The sequence below is a fragment of the Capricornis sumatraensis genome, chromosome 13 (genome assembly GCF_032405125.1).
Source record: "Capricornis sumatraensis isolate serow.1 chromosome 13, serow.2, whole genome shotgun sequence".
Lineage (NCBI taxonomy): Eukaryota > Metazoa > Chordata > Mammalia > Artiodactyla > Bovidae > Capricornis > Capricornis sumatraensis.
The window spans coordinates 10,991,158-11,009,413 of record NC_091081.1 but is presented as its reverse complement, the minus strand read 5'-3'; the positions used below and the strand labels follow the sequence as shown (position 1 = coordinate 11,009,413).

General features: G+C 40.6%; 1 protein-coding gene across 2 annotated transcripts in view; it reads left to right on the top strand.

Moving 5' to 3' along the window:
* ME1 (malic enzyme 1) overlaps positions 1 to 17,734 on the top strand; it is a 207,518-nt gene extending 189,784 nt beyond the window's left edge. For both annotated transcript variants that reach the window (XM_068985213.1, XM_068985214.1), the window contains exons 10-14: positions 811 to 916; positions 2,612 to 2,754; positions 5,973 to 6,146; positions 12,104 to 12,202; positions 17,009 to 17,734. In XM_068985213.1, coding sequence (XP_068841314.1) covers positions 811 to 916; positions 2,612 to 2,754; positions 5,973 to 6,146; positions 12,104 to 12,202; positions 17,009 to 17,176 — 690 coding nt within the window. In that variant the 3' untranslated portion in view covers positions 17,177 to 17,734. The remainder of the gene's footprint in view (positions 1 to 810; positions 917 to 2,611; positions 2,755 to 5,972; positions 6,147 to 12,103; positions 12,203 to 17,008) is intronic.
* Positions 17,735 to 18,256: the final 522 nt, after the last annotated feature.

Below are 18,256 nucleotides of genomic sequence, written 5' to 3'. Positions count from 1 at the left end.
CACGCATTGGTGAAGGAAATGGCAACCCACTCCAGTGTTCTTGCCTGGAGAATCCCAGGGACGGGGGAGCCTGGTGGGCTGCCATCTATGGGGTCACACAGAGTCGGACACGACTGAGCGACTTCACTTTCATGCATTGGAGAAGGAAATGGCAACCCACTCCAGTGTTCTTGCCTGGAGAATCCCAGGAACGGGGGAGCCTGGTGGGCTGCTGTCTATGGGGTCACACAGAGTCGGATACGACTGAAGTGACTTAGCAGCAGCAGCAGATAATACATGGTACAACTATGATCAAAACATTACAAAATAAAAAGCACATGAAGCTAATGCTTATTCAGAACATCACAGTATTACATAAATATGGCATCAAGTTCCATTCTTAGTGAGTGGTCGGTAAAGGATTTATGCAACCACTAAAGGCTGTTCTGCACTCTAAGACACAGCTTCGTCAACACAAATCATATCTTCTAATAAACAGTATCTTTATTTAAATGATATTTTGCATTGCCATTTGTTAACACTCATTTCTTGCAAAATTCAATATTAAATAATAGTTAAATAGGGAAAGACTTTATTTTGTTCACTGTTACACCCTCATTGCCTGGAGCATTGTCTGAAATATAAATCTTTGTGACAAGAGTCAATGAAATAATTCTCTGATAATTGGAGAGGAGACTTTAAGAACAGCTGGAAGACATACTACGTAAACCTATTAAGTATAAATTGTGCTAATATGTGTAATACTCTGAAACTTCCTTGACTCTCATACACTTAGCAGATTTATCATTTCTTCTTATTTGCTCTACTTAGGGACGTGCTGCCTTAACACAAGAGAAAGAGGAATTTGCCCATGAACATAAAGAAATGAAGAACCTCGAAGCCATCGTTCAAGATATAAAACCAACTGCCCTCATTGGTGAGCTTTGGCTTCTTCCCTCTCTTGTAAACCCTGTCTGCACCCCACGTGGGCCTGATTTGTTTCCTTACAGTTAATTTTTAAAAAATCACTTATTGATTGCTCTTATTTTTGGCTGCACTGGGTCTTTGTTGCTGCATGAGGGCTGTCTCTGGTAGTGGTTGCTACTCCTGTTGCAGCACGTGGGATTCTCACCGAGGTAGCTTTACTTGTTGTGGAGCGAAGGCTTTAGGCCACGTGGTCCTTCAGTAGCGGTGGTCCACGGGCTTAGTTGCCACATGGCGTGTGGGCTCCTCCCAGACCAGGGATCAAACCCGTGACCTCTGCACTAGCAGGCGGGATTCCTGTCCACTGTACCACCAGGGAAGTCCTCTTGCTGATAATTTTTGAGACATTCTTTAGCTTTTTGAAATTCTGGTCTTTGGAATTCCACAAACAAAGTTACCTATTCCCTGAAGCAGCAGTGCCCCCTAGACGCCTAGATTTGTAAATTCAGTGCCGCCTTGTTAATGTTACCGATGGTGCCAACTGAGGAGGGTGGTTCCCTCTGCTAACTCTGTCAACCTGTCAATAAATACCTGGCACATCCAGCACTTTGCCAGGCCAGTTATTCCAAACAGACAGTAGCTCTCGAATGGGGGCGATTTTGCCCCTTTAAGAAACATTTGGGAATGTCTGGAGACATTTTTGTTGTCACAGCTGGAGGGAGAAGGTCAGGGCTGCCGACATCATTGAGTGGAGACGAAGGGTCGCTGTTCTACTTCCTCCGACGCCCAGGAAAGCACCCCTGCCCCCAACGAGGAATTGTCCAGCCCAGAATGCTCATGGGGCCAAGGTTAAGAAAGACTGAAAACAGGGACTGTAATTTCACGTCTTTATATCTTCCCCATAGCAGACGACATGGTAGTTTCCATACTGCATGTGCACAGAAAGATGTTTAGTGTGGACGAATTTGTTGTGTTTGGAAAGAAAATCTCAAAGTTTTGAAGCTTTATATGCTTCATTTTGTGTGTATGTAATGCCAGCCCTTACTTGGTCATACATTCCATTTCTAGAAGCTCCCGTGCAACAACAGATGACGATATTGAGAATAAGGATGAGAACCCTAATAAAAACAAGTATTTACTCCATGACAGCAACTGTAGTAAACCGTCATTGTTGTTTTTTTTTATAAAATGTGTTCTATCAGGAATCCTACTGTTTAAAATCTTCATGATGCTAATTGCTTTATTTGTCTGTTCAAATTCTTTCAATGAGTCATACTTCAGTTCTGTCATTGAACGGGGTGATTGACTGAAGTGTTAGCACTGGATTTTAAAACATAATTACTTGTAGCCTCAGACACTGAAATAAACCTCTAGAATTGTTTACAGAGAGATAATATATATTAGATACATCTATTTTCCAATAAAAATGCCTATTATCAGAATTCCTAGTGATGGGTCATTAAATCTATTCATGAGCCGAATATTAAAACTTGGTGTTTTTTTTTTTTCCATAGATACTATAACCTTAAAGACTATTGGCATTAACGGACATCTCTTTTTGTCATTTTCATACAAATATTCTATATTGCTTAGGGTATATTACAAAATGACCTGACGTGTCTCATTGTTTGGTGGGGCGGCAGGGGGTGGGCATTGGATTAAATAGCCGATGATGGTCCTGTTAACTGGATTCTTGTTTCTGTGTTAGGAGTTGCTGCGATTGGTGGTGCGTTCTCAGAACAAATTATCAAAGACATGGCAGCCTTCAATGAACGGCCTATTATTTTTGCCTTGAGTAATCCAACTAGTAAAGCAGAATGTACTGCAGAGCAGTGCTATAAACTGACGAAGGTAAAGGGAAAAAAAAAACACGTAACTGACATTTTAATAGTCAAATTGTTTATAGGGAAGCCCAGGGTATCTAAGGTGTCTGCCGGTTAACCTTTAAACATTTTACAACCAAGAGTGAAGGAGAAGTGAACAGGTTGGGAAGGATAAGAACCATATCCTTTTTTAGAGTGTCATATAAATCCTGTTCTTCAATAACACAGAATAAACTTTGTAATGTTTTATTGATACTTTTCCTTAAGTGCTTTGGAAGTATCTAAGATCTAAACATAAAAGTTAAAGAGGAAAATGCTTGATCCTAGATGCTTATTAAAATGACTTTTAACTAGCTATTCCTAAACACTGAAGCATACAGTATAATACCACAACCTTATTTTTACTTTGCTGCCTGCTCCTGGGTTTGGATTTTGATGCTGTGGGTGGAGCATTTGGGCAGTTATTTTGACAGCAGGTTAGTATAGGCATCCTTAAAGCTTCAATACATAACTATTTCCAAAACATGTGACTTTCATACTCTGTGTTTATTAATATGTACTTGACCAGTATATTGCCAAGAGCTCCTTTTCCCCTTCAAAGACTAGAAAATGTCATTGCGACAAAATAGAGGTTGAGTCACACATATCTAACACTTTTTATTTGTAAATAAATATAAAATGAACTAGAAAAGATAAACAAGACAGAGCTATAGCACTCTGCATAAATTAAACTTGATGCATAAATAAACCTGGATGGCCTTACTTCTTTAATATTATGTCCTTAAATGCTTATTACTAGAATTAATGAAATTTTGCAGAGGAGCTACTCCATTGTTTATTTCTCTTCTTTGGGATGGCATCAGTGCCCTAAATAATTTAAATTTTTATCCCATCTGTCCAGAAATCCTTAAAGGAAAAAAAAAAAAACAATAACAAAATCTTAGCATGGTGCATTACACATAATATGCATGTAATAAATAAGTGCTTAAGTATTTATTTTGTTTTGGCATATTTCATTAGGGCTCAAAAGTTGATAGATTCAATGATAGTAGATGTAAACAAATTTAGCCAAATTTATATAGTTGTGTTTTTAAGTTGGAATGTGTCTGGTATAAATGACCTAAACTCATGATTTTGCCTAATGCTCTTTGTTGCTATACATAAAATTAAAAGTCATTTTGAAGCTGAAAACATTGGTTCAGCCAGAGGATTACAGAACGAGAAATAGGCTACCTGTTGCTGGGTGTCTCTACTGCTGCAGGCACAGGTGAAAAGTTATTAGGAAAGGTTCAAAATATAAAATACAAAAAGATTCTTGAATGCTGAAAAATGATAATTATACCAAAATGGTATGGAGAGGTTTCCTTCTCCATATTTACAGTCTATATCGATGAGAATATTTAGCCATTATTTATTTAATAGCATGGGCTTCCCAGGTGGCTCAGTGGTAAAGAATCCACGTGCAATGCAGGAAAGGTGGGTTCGATCCCTGAGTCGGGAAAATCCCCTGGAGAAGGAAATGGGAACCCACTCCAGTGTTCTTGCCTGGAGAATCCCATGGACAGAGGAGCCTGGTAGGCTACAGTCCATAGCATCACAAAGAATTGGACACGACTGAGTACACACACAATGTCCATAGAATGCAGTGATTGTAGAGTGATAAGCAGGAGAAAGAGTGAAGGACAGGAGAGCAATAAGCAAGTGTGTATATAACGTTGCAGGTCTCTTTCTCAAATATAATTTTCAAGGATATGTATCAGTTATGTATGTAAATATAATTCAGTTACGTTAGAGATTTGCTTATAATGGAACATTTTATCTCCTAGTCAGAGCTGACAGTATCAGACTTGTCCGAAAACAAAACCTACTTTGATGAAACATACAACAAGTGTCTGATAAACATCTGGATGAGAATTTCTTTTTTTTCCTTCATCTATTTTCCTCTTTTTATACCCCAAATAAGGTTGATTTGTATTATACTTTACCTTTACAGAAAAGGTGAAGTGAAGTGAAGTGATGTCGCTCAGTCATGTCTGACTCTTTGCGACCCTATGCACTGTAGTCCACCAGGCTCCTCCATCCATGGGATTTTCCAGGCAAGAATACTGGAGTGGGCTGCCATTTCCTTCTCCAGGAGATCTTCCCGACCCAGGAATTGAGCCCAGATCTCCTGCACTGTAGGCAGATGCTTTACCATCTAAGCAAGTTAATATAATATCATAATGGATTTAGACTCTAGGTGTAAGAGGGATGAAATTTATAATTCAGTCTATTCCCATTTAAACTGTACTTTGGGGATTTGGAGAAGGAAATGGCAACCCACTCCAGTACTCTGTCTGGAAAATCCCATGGATGGAGGAGCCTGGTGGGCTACAGTCCACGGGGTTGCAAAGAGTCGGACACAACTGAGTGACTTCACGTTCACGTTGGGGATTTAGTGCTGTTTATGCTTTTCAAGGGCATTTCTTAGACTGTGATACTTATTTGTTAAGGGTTTCCTATCCCTGTTTTCGAGGACTGAGTAGTTTCATCTGTATCGCCTCCCAGATCACACAGATGCCCCCTCGCTCTGGCAGTCTGGAATCTAGCCCCTGACAGGCCCTGAGTTCATGCTGTCTTAAAACTTGTAAATACGAGGTTCCTCAAAAACATGAGAAAATATTGGGTTGGTCAAAAAGTTTGTTTGAGTTTTTCCATATGAACTTTTTGGCCAACCCAATATTAAGACTAGGGGAAAAAATATAGGGACAGTTTTTTACAATTATTGATAATTTATTCTTATTTGCTAATCCCGCTTGTGCTAGTGAATTTTTTTTCCTATGGGACCTTCCAGATAATTCTTTATAATATATAAAATTTGTCCCAATGATTACATGGAAGCGTGTTGACCCCTAAACTCTTAACCTATAAGGTCAGCCTTTCTAAGACTCAAACCCCAACCCATCACTTTTGTCTTCAAAAGCCTATAAGTGGAAGCCTCAGTTTTGCCAACAACAGGGGGTGGTCTTGGGGTCTCCTGTACTTTGTACGCTTCTCCTTGGAGCAGAGAGGAAGATAGAGAAAAGAAATAAGTACCCACTTCAGAACTTACCACCAACATCATGAGAGGTTGCTCATTCACACTTACTAGGGAGTCAGTGAAAAATTAGACCTCTTTCTAAATACTAAAGACTTGCACTATTCTCTTAGGATCCATCTGTTTGAAGACACCCTGCCTCTGTTCACAGTTGTGTGTCTGTCTTGCAGGGTCGCGCCATATTTGCCAGCGGCAGTCCTTTTGATCCCGTTACCCTTCCGAGTGGAAAGACTCTTTATCCTGGCCAAGGCAACAATTCCTACGTGTTCCCTGGAGTTGCTCTTGGTGTCGTGGCGTGTGGACTGAGGCATATCACGGATAAGATTTTTCTCACCACTGCTGAGGTATTGTAAAATACTGTCTGTCTGTCAAGGCTGTGAAATCTCAAATCAGCTCCTTGTAGGCCATCTGCTGTTTTATTTAGTATCTCAGCTCACTCCCTAGAAGGTGTAAAGTCCAAGGATCAAATCTTTCCCCCAGGGGAGTAAGGGGTGGGTTGTAAGTTCACAGTGAGTCCCTAGTAAGCATTGTTCTTCTGTAGCCAGCAGAAAGACTGTTCTGAACCTTTAAAAGGGACCTTTTTAAATTGATGTACAATATTATATAAATTATATAAATTACAGGTGTACAACGTAATGATCCACAATTTTCAGTGGTTATACTCCATCTGTGCCTATTATAAAATACTGGGTATTCCCGTGCTGCACAGTATGTCCTTGTAGCTTGTTTTATACATAATAGTTTGTGCCTCTTAATCCTCCGCCTCTGTTTTGCCACTTCTCCTTCCCTCTCCCCACCGGTACCCACGAGTCTGCTGCCGCTTTGTCATGCTCGCTATTTTGTTGCATTTTTTAGGTTCCACGTATAAGTGACATCATACGACATTTATCATTCTTTGCCTGACTTATTTCACGTAGCATTATGTCCTTCAAGTCTGTCTCTGTTGCTGCAGATGGCAAATTTTCACCTTTTTTGTGGCTGAGTCGTTTTCCATTATATGTATATACCACATCTTCTTTAGCCATTCGTCCTGATGGACACTTAATGGCAGTTGTAAATAATGCTGCTCTGAACATAGGGACACATGCATTTTTTTCAAATTATAGTTTTTTCTGGATATATATATATACACATACACTCTGAAGTGGAACTTCTGGGTCATATGGTCGTTCTAATTTTAGTTTGAGAAACCTCCAAACTATTTTCCACAGTGGCTGTACCAGTTTGCATTCCCATTAACATTGTTCAAGAGAAGGAACTTAAAAAAGAAATCTGCAAATTTTGATCAAGTTCTGTGACAATAGTGAGACAATTAAAATTTTTGTTTCCAAATCATGAAATAAGATTTGGAGAATCCTCTATGGAGAAGATTTCTATGGAAAACCTTCCTAAATGATGACATTTTGATGATTTGAAATGAAAGTCTGATTTGGTATAGTGAAGAAATGTTCATCATTCACCGTCCAGTGCAGAATACAGCAACCACTCTAGTATTTCAGCTAAAAAGAAATTAAAACAGAGAGTTTGGTGTTTGTAAAGTCATTAAAAGGACGGAAGCAGGCTCTTCTGTGGGCCTTCAGGAAAGATTCACAGAATGCCACACAGCAGACCCAATAAGGACGCTGTGTTACACTACCGTTTGACACTCTGAGGATCCGAAATTTCGCCTTTGTTATTTAGTCGCTATATCGTGTCTGACTCTTTTGCAACGCCATGGACTGTAGCTTGCCAGGCTCCTCTGTGCATGGGATTTCCCAGGCAAAAATATTGGAGTGTGTTGCCGTTTCCTTCTCGAAGGGATCTTCCTGACCCAGGGATCAAACCTGCTTCTCCTGCATTAGCAGGTTGATTCTTTACCACTGAGCTACCAGGGAAGCCAAAAATTCAACCTTACTTGCAGGCTAGCAAGTCAGCCTGCCACAGATTCACAGATGACAGCAAAGGACACAGAACTCCTAGGTCAGAGATAGAGGAATTTATTACTCGTGGCACAAGAGATAATGGGAAGCTCAGGCTCCCCATCAGTTTCCCTTGCCTCCCATCAGTTTCCCTTCTCTCCCAAGCTTCGGGAGGATGACACAGTGGTTGAACCTTCATTTGTGAAATCATGAGCTTGTGATCAGAGTGTTCATCTGGTTGATACTTTTGAGGAGGATGCAGTTCATGGGGAGAAATTTAAGTGAGTTTCTTCTCTTAAAATTAACCCACTGCACAACATGCTAACTGAACCGAACCACATCCAAACTGATATAACGTTCTCATGATTTCATCACACATACAGGCTTTTCTCTCCAGTGCAAAAGATGTGCATGTTATTGGCATAGTCTCAAGGAGCCTAATCCCAGGGTTTCACACTTGTCATTCTGTGAGAACAGATGTCTGTCAGCCCTCCTGCCATTTTTTTTTTCTCACTGCACGATAGCTAGGGTTTCAGAGCTTCTCTGACTCAAAACATCGTGTTAAACGTAAGTAGATGTCTACTTACTGAGAGCTTTCAAAGCTGTTCTTACATTAAGGAAAATGTAGTCATTGTCTTTTCTAGCAGCCACATCAGAAGAAGCAAGATGATCTTTATGGCTGCCAGCGATTTCTTTCCTAAATAACTCCAGCACCCTCTAGTGACAGATTTCTAGCCAGTGATCTCTCGGGCTGAATCTTTTGGCCTTTTCATCACTTTCTTCTTAGGCATCACATAATATTTCTGTTTTTTAGGCCACATCAGTGCTTCCTTTGTGTCCCCTTCAAGTCCCTTTAAATAGAGTACAGTTGCTTTACAGTGCTGTCTTAGTTTCTGCCGTACAGCAAAGTGAGTCAGCCACGTGCACGCACGGGTCCTCTCTTTTCTGGATTTCCTTCCCTTTCAGGTCACCACAGAGCATTCCCTGTGCTATCCAGTGGTTACCTATTGACTAAGCTTCTTCCCAAAATTCATTTTCTTGTGTTCTCATTTTTCTCTTTTAATTTCTGCTTTCAGAGATCTCAGTCTTTCTCTCATTTCCATTGTCGTCATTCTGAAAGGGGCCAAATATGTGTATCTTTGTTCTTATCTTTTACCACATCTCCTGTGACCCAATGGGTATTTCCACCAAAATGCCCTGCTGTTTCTTTAAATACAGATGTGAAAAAACGTCTTTCGTCTCTCCTCACCCTCAATATCCGCATTTCTGTTTGTGACACCCACTTTGTAAGCAGGCTCCGAAGCTTGGAAGACTGCCCTTCTTTTTATCCTCCCTAATCCTAAAACCTTGAAATGTACCACGCCTAGGATCAGCCATGGGACTGCTCTATGTCTTGCCCTGAAATGATTCCTTCTCCACTGGTCTAAGCCTGTCTTCAGGTCGTGGCTTAAGTCCTGCCCCATCCTTGGCTCTTTCTGAGACTGCTCTGAATTATTTTTATCTTTCTCCTTAGCCATGACTGTTTTTAGCAAACTCTTTGATATTTCATTTGATTCCTCGTTGTATTATGCTTTCAAGTGCTTCACATATCAAACAGTCAAGTCTTGCCTTGTAACTAAATCATATGTGATATTCTGTAAAAACAGAAAGTCTCCCATACACGTCTTTCAGAAGACCGGTAGCACCTAACACCATGCTAAAACACCTGGCAGAAACTTGCTAAATACTTATTCAATTAAACAAAACTAGCCAATAGTATTTATCAGTGAGAATACAATACCACAGACACGCCTCTTGTTGTTCAGTGGCTAAGTCTTGTCTGACTCTTTGCGAACCCTTGGACTGCAGCACGCCAGGCTTCCCTGTCCTTCACTGTCTCCCAAAGCTTAATCAAACTCATGTCCATTGAGTTGGTGATGCCATCCTCTGCCATCTCCTCCTCCTCCCGCCTTCAATCTTTGCCAGCATCAGGGTCTTTTCCAGGGAGTTGGTTCTTCTTATCAGGTAGCCAAAGAATTGGAGCTTCAGCTTCAGCATCAGTCCTTCCAATGAATATTCAGGGTTGATTTCCTTTAGGATTGGCTGTTTTGATTTCCTTGCTGTCCAAGGGATTCTCAAGAGTCTTCTCCAGCACCATGATTCAAAAGTATCAGTTCTTTGGTGCTCAGCCTTTCTTGTGGTCCAGCCTTCACATCCGTAAATGACTACTGGAAAAACTATAGCTCTGACTAAATGGCTGTCTGTCTGTAAAGTAATGTCTCTGCTTTTGAATGCACTGTCTAGGTTTGTCATAGATGTTCTTCCAAGGAGCAAGTGTCTTTTAATTTCATGGCTGTAGTCACTGCCTGCAGTGATTTTGGAGCCCAGGAAAATAATGTCTGTCACTGTTTCCATTTTTTCGCCATGAAGTGATGGAAGCAGATGCCATGGTCTTGTCTTTCTGAATGTTGAGTTTTAAGCCAGCTTTTTCACTGACCTCTCTGACTCTTACTGAGATGCTCTTTAGCTCTTCTTTGCTTTCGGCCATTAGAGTGGTATCACTCTGTGTGAGGTTGTTGATATTTCTCCTGCAGTCTTGATTCCAGCTTGTGATTCATCCAGCCCGGCATTTCTCATGATGCACTCTGCATATAAGTTAAATAAGCAGGGTGACAATATATAGCCTTGACATGCTCCTTTTCCAGTTTTGAACCTGTCTGTTGTTCCATGTCTGGTTCTAACTGTTGCTTCATGACCTGCATACAGGTTTCTCAGGAGGCAGGTCAGGTGGTCTGGTATTCCCATCTCTTTAAGAATTTTCTGCAGCCTCTAAAATGCCCCAAAAGAAGAATGCTCTTGTCTCTGTTTTGTAGTTAACAAAAGTAGCATGGAAGAGGTCTCAGTGAATGTTTTGTTTGGCCACCACAAATCTAGTAACTGTTAGGATTATTGTCAAATGCTAGTTGGCTCTCTTACGGAACTAGAAATCCCATGGATTGGCACCAGTCTCAAAGACTATTGCTGCACGTTTCTATATCACAAAGAGATTTTTGGCTTTCTTGGTCCTCTGGACAGTCTCTTGGGCTTAGAGTGTTCAGGGTCAGCGATGCAAACTCCCAAGTAGTCTGCACAGCAGCCTGAGACAGTCTCCTGTCTCCGGTTCACATCTGGTATCTCCTGCCGTCACACCCTTCCTCCTAAATCACCTTCCCCACCCTCTCTAATGTCTGCCCAGATGACTGGAGAGGGGATCTCCCTGACCACAGCACCTGGAGGAGACTTTGATTCATGTAAGTCACTGGATAACTGAAAACCCAGCTAATTTTAATATTCATATAATGCTATCTAAGGTATAATCCAAATTCAAATTTTGTCAGTTATTTATAAAAGACCTTTATAACTTGCAGAGTGCTCTTTCCATATGCAGGAACATTTCAGCCTCTCTGTGTCTTTTCTGGCAGTGGTGTTTTGAAGAGTACAGGCCAGTTGTTTTTTGCAGTGTTCCTCATGATTTAATTCAAGTTATGTGGTTATAGGATTTGGTTTAGTTGGCCCAATAATCATATCCTTCTTGGTGCATCACATCAAAAAGCTCATGATGTCAATTTGTCTCATTTGTAAGCTATTTTATTGAGGTATGATTGACAAAAAGCCACAAATCTTTCACCTTGAGTTTAGAGATAAGTATACACCTTTGAAGCCATCACCACAATCCATACCATAAACAAATATATTACCTCCAGAAGCTTTTCTCACCCTCTTTATTACGTGTATGTGTGTGTGTCTGTGTGATAAGAACATATAACGTAAAATATCTACCCTTGTAGCACATTTTTATGTCTACACTGTTTCCTTTAGAAATAGGGAGTGTGTGGGGACAGCCCATGCTGAAACTGGTTAGATGGTTCACGTGATCCAAAATCTGTGTGAAATGAATATCCTACTTGCAGCGTGACTCCGAAATAGCTTTCTGTCTCCTGCTCTGCCTCCCGTGTAAGCCTGCGTGAGCTGGGAGTGAGGCACGGCCAGCCTCTCCCCTCCGCTTTCAGGCCCTTTCCTCTCACTTCTCTTAGCTTCTCTGAATTCCTTGCTCCTCTGCCCCGGTGCTCTAGTGCGTCGGGTCAGAAAGCTGCCAGCATTTCGTGGTGCAGTAGAAGAGGAACTGAGTTAGGAGGAAACCCAGGGGCTCGTCACCATCTTTTCACTGATTATCTTCTCCCACCAGTCTCCACACGCACTCGCATACACACACCAGTCTCTAAGCCTCTCTGAGCTCCATTTTCCATCGAGAAAGGGAGAGATGCAAGTGCCGGTGGCGTTCATGTGATCTGCTTTTATCTGTAACGGTACTCACCATTTTCCTCACAACTACCCCATTGTATGATATGAAATATTTTTTGTGTGTCTGTTTTTTTTTTTTTAAGGTCATAGCTCAGCAAGTATCAGATGAACACTTGGAGGAGGGCCGGCTTTACCCTCCTTTGGACACCATTAGAGATGTTTCTCTGAAAATTGCAGAAAAGGTAAAACCACTGTGGTTCAAGTCTCATTGTTTTTCCTTCCTTCTATGGCTAAGTGTGCACATTTAGACAGTAAACTGGGAGTAAAAATGCACTCCCTTGAGATATCTGTGTCAGAAGTCAGAGAAATGAGGCATGGTGCCCTGACAGAGCGTGGGAAGTGTATTGGATGCTTCGGCCTGGGTTGAATCTTTAATTCCCCTACGCTTCTTTTTCTCTCCCAGAATTGAGGTAATTCATCAGGCTTTCATTTCAGCTAAGCTTCCCCAACTTCACCCTTTTTTTGTTTGGTATTTTTCATATAACACTATGATAGTCACCACAATATTGCAAGTATGATAGAGTGACGTTCAGGCCTTTAACCACCCAAGTCTCTGTGATATGTGACATCTTAAAAACCACAGTTGATTAAATTGGGCAGGAAGCAAAGCAGTGAGAATGGAGAACTCAAAGCTGTTGAGGTGGCAGATGAACTCTTCAAGGAGCTAGTCAAGAAGAACCTTAATTTTCTGTAACTAAGATGAGAGAGAAATGGACTTTTTTGTAGGGTGGTTGTATTCATCTGCTAGGGCTGCCGTAATAAACTGCCACCAGCTGAGTGACTTACATAACAGAAATTTACTTGCTCACAGTTCTGGAAGCCGGAAATCTAAGATGAAAGGGGTTGGCAGGTCCAGTTTCTCTGGAGGCCTCTCCTTGGTTTGTTGATGACCACCTTCTCACTGGGTCCTCTTGTGGCCGGCCTTCTGTGTGTGCCCATCCTTGGGGTCTCTCTGTGTGTCCATATTTTCCGTTTTCATAAGAACACCAGTCAGCTTAGGTTAGGGCTCACCCAAACAGTCTCATTTTAACGTAATTATCTCTCTAAAGGCCTTGTCTTCAAATGCAGTCCCAGTCTGAGGTACTGGAGGTTTAGGCATCAACACTTTGGGGGAGCACACTTCAGCCCACAATAGTAGTCACATGTTGAAACTAGAATTTCTCAACCTCAGCCCTGTGCACATGGCTCTTTGTGCACTGGGTCACTCTTTGTTGTGGGGGCTATCTCGGGGACTGTAGATGGTTCAGCAGCATCCCTGGTCCTTATTCACCAGACGCCAGTAGCCTCTGCAACAGGTGTGACAACTGAAAATGTCTCCAGACATTGCCAAACGTCTGCTTGGAGGCAGAATTGCTCCTGGCTGAAAGTATAAATTTATTAGCAAATTTATCAAAACAATCCCACTTAGGATTCATACGTCATTGTTTATCTTGTTGATTGAAAGTAGGTGCTTCAAAAACCAAGTAATCCTTCAAAAAAAAAAAAAAAGAAAACAACCTTTAAATAATTCTGCTTGGTTATCTATTCATGGAAGAGTATGCTCGTAGTTTGTCCCAATTTGTCTCTACTAGTTTTAAGCCTCTAATAGTTTGGATTATTACTACATGGAACATCACATTGCCATGTTAAGTTCCTTTTGAAGATTTCGGTAAAAAGGAGTACCATATGATCAGAGGAGAAAGTAAGATGATGAAAGACAGCAGGAGAGTCCAAAAGACTCAGACATTTCTCCAGGCAAGAAGACTGGAGTGGGTGGCCATTCCCTTCTCCAGGGGATTTCCCAACCCAGGGATCGAACCTGGGTCTCCTGCATTGCAGGCAGATTCTTTACTCTCTGAGCCATCAAGGAAGCCCAAATTAACATGCTCCTAATTTCTCCTAATTTGTATCTACTAGTTTTAAACTCTCAGTAGTTTGAATTATTAACACACCAAACATCACGTTGTCATTTTAAGCTCCCTTTTAAGATTGCAGTGAGACGGAGTAGCGTATGATCGGAGGAGGAAGTAAGCCGATGAAGGGCAGCACTCAGATGTCACACCTATAAAGAGACAGAAGAAAGCTGAGTGCATAAACAGGAGTTGGGAAACCAGGACAAAGAATCAGCTTCAGAGAGGAAGGTGGTATAGTAGACTGAAGGTTGCCGCATCCTTGGTACGTTCAGATGTACGATTCTAACAAGAAGATGGTGATGACTGAAACTTAAAGAGAGGCTGGATGTAAAGACGGGGGATCATTTATATGTGGTAACAAGGGAAGCTCTCCAGGTAGTTGAGGTCGCCAAGAGAGCAAGTGGAAACGAAAGAAAACTGAGGCTAGAACATAGTTCATTATTCTAACCAGAGAGAGAAGAAAGAAACCAGTTAAAAAGAAGAGGCTCAGAACTGAGCTGCTTGTCAGAAATTAGAGAAGACACCATTTCAGGATGGGGGTGGAAGTTACGAGTGATGGAACCAAATCCCAGTGATAAGAACAGAGGAAGACATTTATTTAGTGCATAGGAAGCTTTCAGAAACTTTTACAAACACAATCAGAGTCCCACAAGAAGTTGAGAAGTCGGGGAGAATTAGGAAAGCAACAATATATAAGCCACTCTCCAGAGAGTCTGGCATTGACAAGAAGGAGAGAGCGAATATTTCACTGATGGAGAGCATTGTGAATACAGTGTGTCCTGGGAGCAGAAAGAGGAATGGATTTGCACAGAGTCTGTGTCAGGAATGAAGCAGAACATTTAATTATAATGCAGAACGGGCACAGGGGAACTTTTTGGGGTGATGGAAATGTTCTGAAACTGGATGTAGTAGCAGTTGCCCAACACTCTGAATTTACAGAGGTGATTGGATTGTATGCTTCAAATGGTTGAATTTTGTTGTCAGTGAGTTGTAACTCAAGAATATCTGTTAAAACATAGTAATACCGTCTCATAGGCACTCTGGAAGGTGGAAAATACCTGATATTCTACTTTTCTAATGCAAGTATTGTCATCATTTATTTTGGTGTGTTTGCAGTCTTTTTTCATTGGGTTGCTTTCTTTTCTAACCTCATTATAATAAGATATAAGCATGTATTTATATACTTTGATCCCTATTTTTTATAAGCATTTATCCATAATATAGCACAGTCTTTTTTTTTAACTTTATTAATTCTTTTAAATTTTACTTTATTTTACTTTACAATACTGTATTGGTTTTGCCATACATCAACATGAATCCACCACGGGTGTACACGTGTTCCCAATCCTGAATCCCCCTCCCACCTCCCTCCCTGTACCATCTCTCTGGGTCATCCCAGTGCACCAGCCCCAAGCATCCTGTATCCTGAATCGAACCTAGACTGGCTATTCATTTCTTATATGATATTATACATGTTTCAATGCCATTCTCCCAAATCATCCCACCCTCTCCCTCTCCCACAGAGTCTTTATAACTTTAATTTTTCAGAAATGCATAATTTTACATTGAGAAGAGATAGTTAATCATTCTAATATTATTCAAAATCACACTTATTCAAATAAGTTTGTCATACAAACAGCTCTTTAAGGATTGCATTCTTAAAAAACTGGAGTGAATTAAAGAGCACATGTGGAGTGACTAATTTTGACAGTGGAATCTGTTTTTCTCAACACAGGGAAGGAGAGAATGTCAAGACATGGAGGAGATAGTTTGAGATGATGAAAAGAAATTGAGGTAGTTTTCTCCGATTAGTTGGAATTTTCTCAGCAAAGTGAAGAGAATCAAATTGATACTTGATGGGAAGGGAGGGTTTGAAATTGATTTGAGAGGAAGTTTTTTGTGTGTTTGTTTTTGAGTTTTAAAGAATAAAAGCATCATGTGTAACCATGTGGGCCCAAGTAAGGTTAGGAAAAATGTGACATGTCAAGCGACAACTATGAAAGGAGAAAGACAGCGCTGAGGGTCACGCTGGCCAGGGACTAGAATAGGACTGTGACAGAGATACGTGGAGACGAGGTTCTGTGACACCAGTGGGGCCGGGGGCACGGAGACTGGCCCCGGAGCCCCACAGATAGCGGTGAGAGTCGCCTTACCTGTGGGATGAAGAGAGAGATTCTGTAGGAGGCTGTGCTCAGAATCGAGACTGCTCAAAGTGCAGGATATCTGAGTTCAAACTCAGTGGGCTGTTCAAGGTATTGAATTCAAGTTATCTATCAGTCAGGTCATTTCAAGCCTTTTAAGACTGACTCATCTGAGAAATTCTGGTGGGATCACCCATGAGTAAATCTCTGGCAGCCACACTTGCCTTTGTTGCTGACATCATAGTCTCCTCTTGTTACATGATTGCATTTTTACTTTGTATCTTTGTGATCGTGGGTTCTTATTATAATGCACTGAAGTTTTTGGAAACAGGCAAGATGTAAATTATTTTAATCTTTTGAAATAGATATAAAATTTCTTTTTTTATGGAGGTATAGTTGATTTATACTGTTGCATTAATTTCTGCTGTACAGCAAAGCAATGCAGTTTTATATATACACACACACACACACTTTCTTTTTTATATTCTTTTCTGTTATGGTTATCATATTCAATATAATTCCCTGTGCTCTGCAGTAGGACCTTGCTGTTTATCTTTCCTATGTATACTGATAATACCTGACATCTGCTAACCTCAGTCCCCTCCTTCAGTCCTCCGCTTGGCAACCACAAGTCTGTCCTTTGTGCCCATGAGTCTGTTTCTCCTTCATAGATAGGTTCATTTATGTCATGCTTTAGATTCTACATATCATTGGTGTCATGTGGTATTTGTCTTTTTCTGACTTATTTCACGTAGTATGATAATCTCTAGTTGCATCCATGTTGCAGCAAATGGCATTATTCCGTCCTTTTTTTAATAGCTGGGTAGTATTCCATTGTGTGTATTTACCATGTCTGTATCCATTCATCTGTTAAAGAAATCAGATGAAAAATTTCTGATGTGCTCATCATCACCTCTATTCATTAAAATAATTAATATTCTCTTTTTATTTCTAGATTGTGAAAGATGCATACCAAGAAAAGACAGCCACAGTTTATCCTGAACCCCCAAACAAGGAAGCGTTTGTCCGCTCTCAGATGTATAGTGCTGACTATGACCAGATTCTTCCTGATTGTTATCCTTGGCCGAAAGAGGCCCAGAAAATACAGACCAAACTTGACTAGTAGCATAATAGCTGACATTTCTAACTCCATTAATGAGGTCTTGAAGTCTTTCATAATTTTCAAAGATTGAAATCTTTTATAATGATTCATAATATGCTAGATTAAGATAAATTTACTTTAACAATCTAAAAATTTACAGAAGAATATTAATATACTTTAGTGTGATTCTCTCATTGAACAATTTGCTTCATTTACTCTCCGGTTATTTATGGTTTCCATCTTAATTATTTTGCCCAAGTTCTCTTTAAAAGCTATTGTAACTACCACTGAGAAACCCATCAGTTTTATATAGGGGACTAAGGAGAAGTCCAAAATTAGTAATAAATTGATATGATCAGTATTAAAATCCATAATTCTTTTGTTGCTCACTTTATTAAAAATCGACTTAAAAGATTAAAATCAATTTAGGCATGGATGAGCTTTCACTAAATACAGAAACAACACTTACTTTGTTGCCTAGAGAAAAATAACTCCTCAGGTATTTTTATTCCAATTCTGGATTATATGTGCTCTTTTGATGCAACAGAATTCTAACGTTTCTAAGAAAGATCATTGCTGTTTACAATGCCTTGTGCAGCCTTAGATTTTAATATTCTTTCGACATAATTCCATTTCCTTAACACCTTGGTCCTCCATCAGAAATCCCTTTGTAAAAGCACCTTTCTTTCTCCCCACCCAAATGCCCTGTCCTTCAGCCCTGCACATTGCTGCTGGGCCCTTGCAAACCATGGCCCTGTCCTGAGGTTGGTGCCTTCGACTGAGCACAGCCTGAGAAGTGGGCAGAGCAGAGAGAGTGGGGAGCATCTTGAGAAAGGGCTGCCTGTGGGGTCAACGTCTTCAGACACACATCTCCAGAGTCAAGGCAAGCGGGGTTCCCAACTGAGTAGTCTGCCCAAGTGTCCCCTTGAGTAGCTCAGGTAATTAAGAGCTCGTCATGTTACAGCAAACTCACTTTCCTCTGAGTTTGAAGAAAATTTTGTCATCTCTTCCCCCATATCAGAAACCTTCTTTACGTCAGATATTAAAGTATTCTAACGACTATCAGTAGTTACAGTCCAGAAATGAACGTTAATTTCAGGT